The following is a 12788-nucleotide window of genomic DNA, read 5'->3' on the forward strand; positions in this document are numbered from 1 at the left end:
GGCGGGCTCATCCAATGACTTTCAATTCCAGCTCACTTCTTGGTTTTTCCTTTATTCCAATGATGGTTTCTCATTTTCCCAAAGAGTCCTTCAGAAAAAGGACATGCCCAAAGCACTCAGTTTCAGCACACAGATGTAAGTGGCAGGGTTGAATTGACAGCCCCCTGGAGCAGCTGACACAGTTCCCACTCCACCCTGGTCACTTCTGCCTCACCCACTTCCTGGAACCCATGGCCTGTCTTTCCACTCCAGAAGCACTGCACACAGCCTTAGACCTGTGTATCTCTCTTCCAGCTGAGCTTAGCCCTGTCTCTGCACCTGCTCAACCCAGTTCTTCGTGGCTGAGGCACCTAGAGATTCAGCAGCCTTAAAACCCGGGCCTGTCCAAAGTCCCCAGTACTCCTTTCTTTGCCAAGTCCTTTCTTCTTCTGGGAGGAGACCAGGTTCATTCTGTTCAGCTGTGTTTGTTTGCCAACAGACCTCAATTCCCGACTCGGAAAGCAATCTGGATCAGAACTGTTTGTCTCGCTGCAGCACAGAGATTTTCTCTGAAGCCAGCTGGGAGCAGGTGGATAAACAGGACACGGAGGTACAGGCTCAGCCCCTGTTCTGAGTGCCACCCATATAACTGTTCTGCGGTTCTTCTCTACCCCCATTCTTGCCCCTGCCCCGGCCAAGAAATGACCTCACAGCACATTTAGTCTTGAGCCTCTCTGAATCTCAGCACCTGTGAATTCCCATCAAGCCTAGAATTTCTGAGCCAGGGAGACTCAGCAAGCCAGCCCTCTCTCCTCATTGCCTCTATGAACTAGAGCCTTGCCAGCTCTCATAGCGACCCTGGGTGCTGTTGCCTGCCACTCGATCTCAGGAGAGCTTGGAGTCCCTTCCAGGGAAACGATTTGGACGCCTTTCTTGTACTGCTGACAACAGACCTATTGGGCTGGTGCCACTTGAGCCAGTGTGGTCCTTGTGACTCTTGCTGCCCCCAGCATGGCTCTGCTGGCTCCAGCTGGATGGCCCATCTCCTGAAACTAAGCTGGCCCCTATGTTTTACAGATGACTCGATGGCTCCCTGACCACCTGGCTGCCCACTGCTATGCGTGTGATAGTGCCTTCTGGCTTGCCAGTAGGAAGCACCACTGCAGGTACCATTGGGATGTGTGGTAGGGTGGGCATGGGTGCAGGGGCTGAGATTTGGTCCACAGAGCTTGCAGGATGGAGAGGTGAAATCATCTGGCTGGCAGTGTTCTCAGGCAGACCTCAGGGTCTACAAGACCTCGACTGACTTTTTGTGCCTCTGAAATTGGTGTTTGCAGAACTGTATTTGGTGTCTTTCATTTTAGAATGATTGTGAGTAAATTTTGAAATGGGCAAATGATGTCCCTTTTTGTTTTGATTTTGCTTCCTGGATTGGTGGGGCAATAGCCATCAGCACTCAAACCACCATTTCTTACCCCTAGAATAAAATTTCTTCCTATTCAGCATGGCTGCTGTGAGCAAAAATGATTTTCCTGCTATGGGCAGGGAATCTCATTTCCTACTCCTTACCCTGTTCCCTGACACCATACTTGTTGAGGGGGGATTGCTGATAATAGTCTTCAATCTATAAGGCTCCTGATTTCTTTCTTTCTTGGTTGGGGTAGTGAGTTGCTAGGAATGCTTTGCCCCAGCTGGGGTGGTGACTGAAGGATGCTCAGTGTTCTCGGAATAGGAATTTTATCTGAATTGGGACATAGCTTATCGGCACAAGTGGACCTGGATTGAAAACAGAGCCACCTCTTGTCTAGTGAGAATGCTTCTAGGACTCTCATCTCCCACCCTCACCCTAGGCCCAAATGTCTTCAGTTGGCTTCTCCTCTGAGCTTTTTCTCCCCTCCTTGCAGGGACACTGACCGTGTTGATCAAACGTGGTGAGCATTTGCAACAACCTTTGTGTGATGTCTGCACATCTACAATAACTTCTCCACACTAACGCCGCCATTTTCCCTTCTCTGCACTCATTGGGATGAAGCTTGGGGCTGGGAGTGTAGGCAGGCAGGTGGGCCCAGGGGTGAGGGGGTGCGGGAGGACCCCAGCACCTGGCCGAGGAGACCATTAGAGCCGAGGCAGGTTGCAGCCACGGGTGCCCTGCTGACTTCTGCACAGGCCCGCTAAAGTCATCTTGCTTATGACAAACAGCATTGCTTCAGCAGGGGCTGGTCTTGTGGAATAGCCAGTTGAGGGGTTTTAGAGCATTTCTTCTGGGTCAATCATTCATTGAGATGCCAGAATGATGCTGGTGACTTTCAAGTCAAATGGCATCACTGCTTTTTTTTTTTTTTTTTTTTTAAATAAGAGCCTAGAACTGAATGGAGGTGGTCTTGCCAGAGAACTGTTAGCATGGAAGATTGTGTAAGCATGAAAACTTCACTTAGGGTCTATCAGAATACCCTGAAAGAAGTCACAGATAGGGAAAGCTTGACTGATCAAATTCATGGCAGCCTTTTGAGCTGAATTGCAGCAGGTATGCTAAATAAATGTACACATTCAGAAATAGATTTAGATCATTTTTCTCTGTAACCACAGGTTCTTGCTGATTCATGGCTTTTCAGAAACAGTTGTGAAGTACTCACTGGGTTCTAGAAGATGAAGTCTTGTGTGTTTTACATATTTCAGTTCTCTGTCCTTTAATTGCCCCTTGTCTAGCCTTTTCCTTTTGTGGTTTTCTTTTGTCCCTAAAGGGTATTTAGTATTCTCTCTTCTGTACTTAAATGGTCCTTAATCCAGCACTGGGTTTCCTTTCTGAGGAGCATAAATGAAAAGGTAGTGAGTGCTGCTGGCTAAGAAGGATGATTTCCCTTTCGATGCCTGCCCTAAGTGTCTGGCAGGCTGCATCGGGCTCCTCAGTGTCTCCTATTCTTGGGTTCATTGGTATTGATTTTAAAACCCCCACTCACACTCAAGTGGAGTTGTAGGGGAGCAGAAACTCATCCTCTGCCAGTTCCCTTTCCTGTTAGCTGTGAAGGACATCTGTTTGGGGGTATAAACCTGTGCTGCTCAGATGCAGCAGAGCTGAGCTTTCAAATGGAGGAGAGGAGAGAGGCCAGGGGCCTGGGTATAGTCAGGCCTTCAGTTAGAATTGATACTCCTTGGAGATGCATGGGGGCAGGGGAGTGAGCCGTGACTGACTGACACCTAATAGGGGGTGTGTATGCACGTGTGTTCATCTGTGCTCTTGTCCTTTCACCCTAAGCATGTGTCACTGGTTGCTTGTCTCTTGGCTTTGCATGCTGGCAGCAAAGCAGTCCTAGATGGCAGCAGTCTATTTATGTTGCTGCCTCTGAGCCTTTGGGTGCAAGGCTCTCCTGAATCCCCAGCTGGACGGGGAGTTTCTTTCATCTTAGTGGCTCAGAGGCAGTTCTGTTGGACTCTGGCCTCTGTGTGATGGATTGCAAGCTACACAAGGCCATTGCCCAGGTGGGTGTGGCCATTGGGTTTTCCTGGGCCGAGACTTTCCCATTGAGGTAGCAGCCGCCTTCTGCCTTGGGCCCATTTGTTCTCACAGATTTCTCTTGAGCAGCGTCTTCACACTTGGTAACCTTGAGCTGTAGTGGTGAGGCAGTCAGGTGTCCTTGGCCCTAATGTGAAAGTGATGGGTGACTATGCTAAGTCAGGATCTCTCCCTGCCTGGTTTCTTCCTCAGTAGACAGACAAAAGAGTGACTTTAGAGGAGTCTCCAGCACATCTGAATTATGAACGATAAAGCTCTTGTCTTTTGAAGTTGTTTCCCCACCTCACATCTCTACTGAAACTAACACTGTTTTTGTTTCTTCTCAAGGAATTGTGGGAATGTATTCTGCTCCAGTTGTTGTAACCAGAAGGTTCCAGTTCCCAGCCAACAGCTCTTTGAACCTAGTCGCGTGTGCAAGTCTTGCTATAGCAGCCTGCATCCCACAAGCTCCAGCATTGACCTTGAACTGGATAAGCCCATTGCTGCCACTTCAAACTGAAGCTTAGTGACCTGGGGTGGGCAGAGGCCAAGCTACTCTTCCTCTGACAGGCCCACAAAGCCTGGGCAGACCAAGAAGCCCGTGCACTTTGGAATGGGGACATGGAACCAACTGTGCAGAGTGATGGAAATTTGGGATGTACCACTGGATTGTAGATTGATTCCCCACCTGCCACCCCCTATTTTTTTTCTCTTCATTTTTTGTCCTCCCTCTGCTTCTCCTGGTTGTCTTAAAAAAAAAAAAAACTTTTTTTTTTTTATGAAAAACCAGAGGTTGCCAGGTTCCCTATAATTGTTGAGCTGCCTGCTGCCAGGTGGTGCTGAGGGTTGGCTTGGTTTCTCAGGATGGGAGGAGGCTGGTTGAGTTAGAGTGGAGGCCTGAGATAATGAGCAGGGAATACAGTCAATGCTGACATTTGTGACTGTTCCTCACACTGCTGCCACATCAGACTGGTTGGCAAAACCTTTGCTTCTGAGGACACTGAAGGCATCTGCCTGATGAACAGTGCTCTGGGTGTCTGCTCCCTCATGAGAATCCTACCCCACAGCAGATAAATGGGATTGGCATTTGGGGGGAGAGGCACACAGTTAGTGAGACTCTTTAGGCCTTTGGGGAAGGAGAGGGTATGCTCCAAGGCAAGAGAACTGGGAATGGGTGGCCAGCCTCTTCTTCCCAATGGGATTCTTTTTATACCTTGACCATCCCTTCACTGTCGATGGTCTACCCACCTCAGCAGGCTGTGTAGCCTCTACCCTCAGTCATGAGAGGGCAGACTGGCCAGAGTGCAGTGTCCTGCTGTGGTCAAGGCCAAAGTATGCTCCGAGCCCGGAAACACCTGGAAACCCCTTTCAGGACCTGGTCCCCCAAACAATCTCTTCTTGGCCAGCACAGGGAAATCCAGACTCAGGGTTCCAAAAATTCCCCACTCCCAAACCAAACAAATCATGGATCTCCCCCTTAAGGGGTAGACTCAGCCTTTCAGAGTGCAATCATCATGAAAAGGGAGCATGTCCCATAGAATCAGCCTCCCTCCACCTCCCCTTAGAGCAGTGGGAAGGGCCCAGCGGTCCCACTGCCCTGCTCCTATGCTGCTGGCCTGCAGTGAGGGCCCACTTCTCTATTCTGCAGTGTTCCTTAGAGAAGTGACACAGCCTGTAAGAGACATGAAGCACCTTTCCTCAGCTTTGATGTGGTCCAAAAAGAGCCTTAAATCAAGAATATTTGGTGGAGGTAGATATAGAGAAGGGTGGAGAGGAGTTAAGGTTTGTGTTTTATGATCTTGGCATCCATGTTTTGTGCTTGCCCTCCCTCTTGGGGGAAGGGCCATGCTTGGCTCTGCTAAAAGCTGCTGTCACAGCAGATTGTGGTGTGCAGTGGGGGCAAGGCTGGGGAACTCTCCTGACCCTTTGGATGCAGTTCCCTGGCCAAGGGCAAGTTGTGTCTCAGGAAGGTGGCTCCTGGGTGCACCTGGGTGTAGTTAAGATGTGGCCAGAAGCCTTTCCTGGAGTTATCAGTCCAGGCAAAAGCCAAGAGCATCTGAGAACGTCTTTGACTTCCCAGTGGCAGCAGGTTGCTTGGAATTTGAATTTAGTGAAACAGGGTGTAAGTTCTTCTCCGCACTCTGTGTGTGGTCTGGCCTTGCAGGTAGGGAGAAGTCAGTCTAATTGAAGATTGTGCAGTTCCTAGTGACAGGTGCCAAGAGGTTATGATACGGGTTTCTTGGGTCTGGTGTACAGTGTGAATAAATGCTTGCAGCTCTTAGCTCTTTTTTGATCAATGAAGCACTTTTTTATTAATATTTTTCTTTGTAAAGGAGGAACCGTAACTCTCCGTAGCTGTACATATAACCCTTTTCTTCTAAAGAGGAGTCAGTCAGTGCTCCTATATTTTTCATTTTTGTCAAAGCAAGAAGTAAATACTTTAGAACTGTTAAATATATAAATAAAGTGAATAAAGTTTAGTGTTCCGCATGGTAGCATTTGCTAACAATGTTCTAATTCTTTTCCCTGCAGTTTGTTTCCTTTCATCCCATTTCCCTTTTAACAGAAGCAATTTGAGGTGCTGCTGAGAACGTGAACTTTGGTAAAGGAAAACAATAGATTTCTTTTCAACCCTGGACCTTGGAAGGAGCTGCACCACAGTGCCCACACACGTTTCCTTGATGGTTTTTGCCCCTAACATCTCCAAAGCTAAAAAGAGCAGTCTACTATCTTGACAATCAGCCATTCTTCTTTATCTGAAGAACTGAGTGTCAAACAGTAATTAAAACTACCTCTGTATTCTGGGCTCTTTTTTGTTTGGTTGCTGTTGCTTTGCTTTCAGGGCAGTCTGTGCTCTGGCCCCTTGGCCCACCCCACCCAGAGGGGACCTCAGGTGCACCAGTAGCAGCAGGTGAGCACAGAGGCCTGCGTGCAGTGGAGACGAAAAGGTGGGGAGGGTGGCTAGAAAGTGCCTCTGCTCTGCCTGTCCTTGGATGATAGACTTATATGGGTGGGCAGAAAGACCTTAGGGGCAGAAACTGAATTAGATGTGAATGGATTATGTGCCTAACTAGAGGTCCCCTTCCTCCTCACACAGAGGGAGGAACCTCCACCCTACTTGGATCTGTAACCAGCTGAGAAGGCCATAGCTTCTAGTCACTTCCTAGTTCCTGCTCTTTGCGAAAGAAGTATTTTCTTTCCTGTGTCATTGTTGGGCACCCTTCCCATCACGGGGCAGTCCCTCCCTAGGGAAGGTAACAGTTGAAGAGAACCCAGCCATGGAGTCGCCAGCCTCACATCTGTGGTGAGTTGGCTGGCCTCTGACGAGTGACCAGCTCTGAGCCACCTGAGTGCCTTCCAAGGTCACTTTCTGGATGTTCTCACTGCCTAAAAGTACACCCCCCCCAAAAAAAAAAAAAAAACACCAAAAAAACCTCACACAAAACAAAACAAAAAACACTTAAAAATAGCTCAGATGGTTCCAGTCTGAGAGCTGCATGTGCCGTCTGGCAGGTGCTTGAGAATTAGCCTGTCCTCTGGGGGAGAAGGTGCCACTTCAGCTGCCTTTAGTCCATCAGGGAGCCAAGCTTGTGTTCAGACCAATTTGTAAAAACTTGTGTGTCATAGCCAATGTGTGTCTCCACAAAGCTATTGTTCCTGAGGTCTCATTGAGCTAAAGGCACTGGTAGAACCTAGCAAGGCCCTTGGGGCTTATAGATGGGGAGCCAGGCTGCTGGCGAGACCTGCGTAGTGTGGTCAAAGGCAAGGAACTACCCAGTGGAAGAGGGCTGTATGTGGAGAAAAGCAGTTAAGCGAGGCCAGGGCCAGCTTTCTTTAGGCCATCAATGGATGGATTTGATCTAAGCAGTAGAGTGTGAACAGCGACCTTGAGATGGCCTAACAGCAAGTTAAAAATGATCTAAATAAATATATTAATGGGCCCTGGGCTGTGAAGCAAAGTGACTAACTTTCCAATTTGGAGTTTTAGCAAATATGGCAGGTGTCCTGCCTGTTTAATTTCTAGTCACATTTTCTAAGAACGTTTGTTCTAAGTTGAGATTACAGATGAGATGTCTGGAGGGCAGGACTAGAATGTGTGATAGGCTTCTAGGTAGTAGGAGGCTATGCTCCTAAGCCTCTGCCTCCTAAACGCCCCCAGCATACAACCACACTGACGCTTTGGTCCTCCCTGGTCCAACTCAGGCTTTTCTAGGCTAGGCAGTCATTTGGAGGCATGCAGTGAAAGGAGAGGGGTTACCCTCTGAAATGGGAATTACGAAGTTTTTAAATGCTGCTATTATATTTTATTTTGACATATCCAAGTTCTTAGCTTCTCTTATATGCTCATAGCAGCTGCAATTATATTTTCAGTGAAATTTGTTTTACACTGGCATTTAAAATTGACCTTTAATCCCCCCCCCCTTTTTTTTAAATGCAAACTTAACCACGAGGCTTGGATCCTGGTTAAGAAATACAGTGTGTTGTGCTGACAGTAGTGCCTGCCTGTTTTAACAGCAGTGATTCTGCTGTAGCCTCAGTGACCTTGTAAACTAAATAAATGTCATTTTCACCTACAAACAGTTGTTCGTTCAGCCCCTTGCCACTATGGTTCTTGAGTCAGGCTTGTGACTAGTGTTTCACATGTCATGAGTAAACCAGTTCTGCCTTAGTCTACTCAAGAGACAGGGAGGAGGGGCCTGGCCAGGAGGGGCAGCAGGAGTTAGCATTTGTGTTTCAGAGGCCTGGAACTTGAAATCCTGACCTTGGGGGAGGGGGCCAAAGATCATGTCATTTCCTGGTTTTCTTGCTGTTCTGTGGAGAGCAAGGCTCCAATCCCATTCACTATCAAGCTTCCAAGTAAGATCTGATGTGAAGAAAGGTTTTGATGCTTAAAAGTCTGAAATTAATGATTTAATCCAATCTCACTTTGGTGAGAAAACCTAGATTCAGGGAGTAGCAAAGATTCATCCAGGGTTGCCAGTGAATAAACAGCAAAATCTGAATAAGAAACATTATTTCCTGACTTATCACCCTCAGTGCTTTTGGGCTTCCAGAAAGTAGCGTTAGTTATTTTAGCCTGATTCTTTGAGTTACCAAAGTGATCTTGGAGAAGAGCGAAGTAGTCACTTACCAAAAGACTTAAACTGTGAGCCCGCCTAACCAAAATCAAAAGGTTTTGATAGTATAAGCAAATATTTTGGTTTTGTTTTTTTTAACCTTTCAGGTACATAAAATATTAACAGCATGAACTAAGATGAAATCATAATATCTTAAATCAGTGGGTTTGCAGGGGTGGTGAGCATTTTCCCCTTTTTTTTTTTTTTTTTTTTTTTCCCCTTTAAGGCCACAGCTGTGGCATATGGAAGTTTCCAGGCTAGGGGTTGAATTAGGCTGCCAGCCTACGCCACAGCCAGAGCAACACTGCATCTGCGACCTATGCTGCTGCTTGTGGCAATGCCAGATCCTTAACCCACTGAGCGAGTCCAGCATCCTTATGGATGCTATGTTGCATTCTTAACCTGCTGAACCACAATGGGAACTCCTGGGGGGAGCATTTTTGACTAGTGCAAATGAGTTAGTGAATCTGTTTGGTATGGTATGGTATAGAGGGAAAAATCCTGATGTTACCTATATAAGTGGTAATCACGCTTATCTGCAGTCTAGTTATTGGCAAAACTAGAAGAAAAAAAAAAAAAGATTAACAGAACATGCAATACCTGCTTTCAGCCCTTATCTTCTGTATATCAGGTAAGAAACACCTAAAGGTTACAATCACCAAAATTACAGTGAGAGCCATTAGCACTGCATTGCAGCTGGGTGTGGCCGTCCCAGCACCAAGCCTACTCCTCTGGATCAACAACTTCAGGGAAGGAAGTCTGCAGAAGCACACTAACGGAACTTACTGTTTCGCTGTGTGACATTTTGAGGATGACTCTTAATACTTACGATGGCATTGGAAGCAAATGTTTGCAGAGAAACCTCTGAAACACTGGCACAAAAGCCAGTTTCAAAACCACTAATGTGGTGGAAAGAACCTGGGTTTCTGAGCTCACAAACCTGGGTAGGAATCCCAGCCCTGGAGCACTAGCTGAGTTGTCTGTGGGTGGTGAGGAACTCTGCATTTCCTCATCTGGAGCAGAGCACTTGCCACAGGGGATTGATGGTGAGGGTACCCCTCCCCACCATCCATGAAATGAGATGACATTTCTGTCTCTCGCTGCTGCTGGACACTCTGAATGACCAGAGCCAGACACTGCTTGCTGTCCCACCGTGGATAAAACCAGAAGAGACTGGCCCTGCCCTGGCTGGGTCTTCCACCTTACAGAGGTAACATTCTGCTCTGAGTTTTATAGTAAGTTATAAATGTATCACTAATAAATGAACTTTAAATTTTTTTTTCCTTTTCTAGGGCTGTTCTTACAGCATATGGAGGTTCTTAGGCTAGGGGTCTAAATGGAGCTGCAGCTGCCGGCCTATGCCACAGCAACGTGGAATTCGAGCCACGTCTGCGACCTACACCACAGCTCATGGCAACACTGGATCCTTAACCCACTGAGCGAGACCTGGGATCGAACCCGCAACCTCATGGTTCCCAGTTGGATTCGTTAAGCACTGAGCCACGATGGGAACTCCTAAAAGATTTTTTTTTTTTTTTTAATGGACACCGGTGCACTGCTGCTTTAAAATCCTCTAAAAGCAATGGGAAGGGGGCCAAGAGAAAAGAAACATTGTTGGAATTGAGGTGGCAACTAAGAACTCCCAAGTCCCATGGGGACTAATGTGGCCTCATTTGACTGAAGAGCTGATGAGTTTTAGGTTCCTGACTAAAGGCCAAGCCCTAGGATATGTAAACCAAGGCTGAGAAGCAGGGGAGGCAGAGCAAGGTGGGCCTTAGCTCTGTGCAGCACAGATACCTGAAGCACAGGCCTGGGCCCAGGTTGAGTTCTCTAGGAAGCGAGCAAGTCCAAGGTTGGAAAAGGAGTGAAGACCTTGCATTTAGCCAGTCCTCCTCTCTGTCTCCAATGCCAAAGGTGCCCATGGTGGCTGAATGTATTTAAGTCTCTGTTGTCCAAATTAAAACAGATGAGAATTAATTAGAAATGGTTCTCCTACTATATTTTGCCAATTAGAATATTGGTCCATAGAATGGAAGGTTCTTTCAAATCACCCAGAAAATGCTGATACCAGCTGCCATATGCTGGGGTGATTCCCAGTTCTGAAGCCCTTGTCAGCCCTTGGGACCTGAGCTGGGTACAGTAATTTTTTGTTCTTTAATTTGACTTGATAAACCAGCCAACTGCTGCTCAGACTTCTGCCCCCAGTATGTTTGCTGGGGTCCTCAGAGACTCATCACGTGCTCCAGCCTGCTCCAAAGCATCCTTTCTCAGGATGCTCCAAGGTATGGCAACCTTGCTAAGCCTGCTGGCCCTTCAGTCTCTGCTGCTGGCTTTTGGGGCTGCCTGAGTCCATCCTTTCCCTGCTCCTGTACTGGTACTGGTGGTCCTGAGGCTGAGTTCTCTGCCCTTCTTCCACACATGTTTCCTTGGAGATTTATAAATTGAGGTACTTAAAAAACACTTTATTAACAACAATTCCTTATGAGTCTCTACCCAGAATGCAGCAAAGGCCTCCTCCCCCAGCGGCTTGGGGAAGCTGCTAACACCAGGTTTACCACTTGATCAGTGTGTGAGGCATACCTCTCCACCTACCCTGTGCAGTTTCCAGGCATTAACCTGGACTAATTTTCATGGGCCTGAGGACTCTGCTCACCCAGTCTGGTCGGTTGAAAGGAGGGCTGAAGCAAAAGGCATGCAGCGTGGGCCTTGCTTTTTGTCCTGTGCGTGCAAGTAAAACGCTAGGATACAGCAGTTCCTTCCCAGTCAGCCTGGAATTATGTGTGAACACTGATGCCCATTTGCCTTCCTCTTCCCTACCCCCAAGTAGGAAGTTAACCTCTTCTTTCCAGACTGTAGTTGAATTCCTCCCTGCCCCTACTCACCCTCCCTGGAACTGTTTATGAAGCAGTTCTGAGCCTATGAATAAAGCATGGCACCTAAAGCAACTCACTGCACCTGGCGTCCATGTGTGGACAGAGGGGTGGCAGCAGGGGCCTCTGCCTCTCCTTACTTGGCATCCTGGATCACCCTTGCCAGTCTCATGTCCTCCATGAGACCCTGCTCTTCAAAGCCCTCTAGACTTTTGGAGATCACTGCCAATGCCCGAAAAGTTCAGAATGGGCTGACAGCCTGGGGGTCTAAAGTCACCTGAGATTCCCGCAGCTCTGCAGGTGTGGTGGTCCAGGCATCCTGCAGCAGCCTTCAGGGTGTAACTCACACCTGTCCCCAGGAAGTTGGTTTCATCTGCCACTTAGGCTCCAAAGAGCTGCAAATCCATGTCCATTTTAATAAACACCTTTAAAAAAATGTATTCAAATAAATGTTGTTCGGGCCCCCTGCTAAAGAAAAGTGCAGGAGTTCCTGTCATGGTGCAGCGGAAACGAATCTGACTAGTAACCACGAGGTTGCAGGTTTGATCCCTGGCCTGGCTCAGTGGGTTAAGGATCCAGTATTGCCATGAGCTGTGGTTTAGGTCACAGATGCGGCTCGGATCTGGCATGGCTGTGGCTGTGGTGTAGGCTGGCAACTGTAGTTCCAATTAGACCTCCAGCCTGGGAACCTCTATATGCTGATGGTGCAGCACTAAAAAGGAAAAGAAAAAAAGCCAGAAGTGCTCCACTGGCTTTTATCATAGGTCTTCTATCCTGATGAGCCAGTGGAGGAAGCACTAGGACCAATGAGTGAGAAGTCCTCCCTGTGTCATTCACCTACAGCAGTAACACTGAAGACTGGACAAGCACAGCTCACAGAAAATAAAATCCAGAGTTCCTGTCATAGCACAGTAGTTAATGAACCTGACTGGTATCCATGAGGATGCAGTGAAGCTCACAGATGAGGCTCGGATCCCACATTGCTGTGGCTGTGACAAAGACCAGCAGCTGTAGCTCCAATTCAACCCCTAGCCCGGGAACCTCCATGTGCCAAAGGTGTGGCCCTAAGAGTTGACATCTATCCTTCTGAAGCTATTCCCCAAAAATTGCAGAGGAATGAACACTCCCAAACTCATTCTATGAGGCCACCTCACCCTGATACCAAAACCAGACAAAGATACCACAAAAAAGAAAATTACAGGCCAGTTTCACTGATGAACATAGATGCAAAAATCCTCAACAAAATACTAGCAAACAGAATCCAGCAATACATTAAAAGAATTGTACACCATGATCAAGTGGGATTTATCCCAGGGATGCAAGGATTCCTCA

The 12788-nt window shown here is 47.6% G+C and overlaps 1 protein-coding gene and 1 long non-coding RNA gene across 12 annotated transcripts in view; one reads left to right on the forward strand and one right to left on the reverse strand.

The window, feature by feature from the left end:
• The window catches only part of MTMR3 (myotubularin related protein 3), a 147605-nt gene extending 141638 nt beyond the window's left edge, over positions 1–5967 (forward strand). For 3 of the 11 annotated variants that reach the window (XM_005670799.3, XM_013983033.2, XM_013983034.2), the window contains 4 exons: positions 479–589; positions 1057–1145; positions 1884–1910; positions 3818–5967. In XM_005670799.3, coding sequence (XP_005670856.2) covers positions 479–589; positions 1057–1145; positions 1884–1910; positions 3818–3989 — 399 coding nt within the window. In that variant the 3' untranslated portion in view covers positions 3990–5967. The remainder of the gene's footprint in view (positions 1–478; positions 590–1056; positions 1146–1883; positions 1911–3817) is intronic. The other 8 variants (XM_001926519.6, XM_021073098.1, XM_005670801.3 and 5 more) reach the window with 5 other exon arrangements.
• Positions 1–12788, reverse strand: part of LOC106505968 — a 69180-nt gene that overhangs the window by 13155 nt on the left and 43237 nt on the right. The gene's annotated exons all lie outside the window — the stretch shown is intronic.

Source organism: Sus scrofa, chromosome 14 (assembly GCF_000003025.6).
Source record: "Sus scrofa isolate TJ Tabasco breed Duroc chromosome 14, Sscrofa11.1, whole genome shotgun sequence".
NCBI classification, from domain to species: domain Eukaryota; kingdom Metazoa; phylum Chordata; class Mammalia; order Artiodactyla; family Suidae; genus Sus; species Sus scrofa.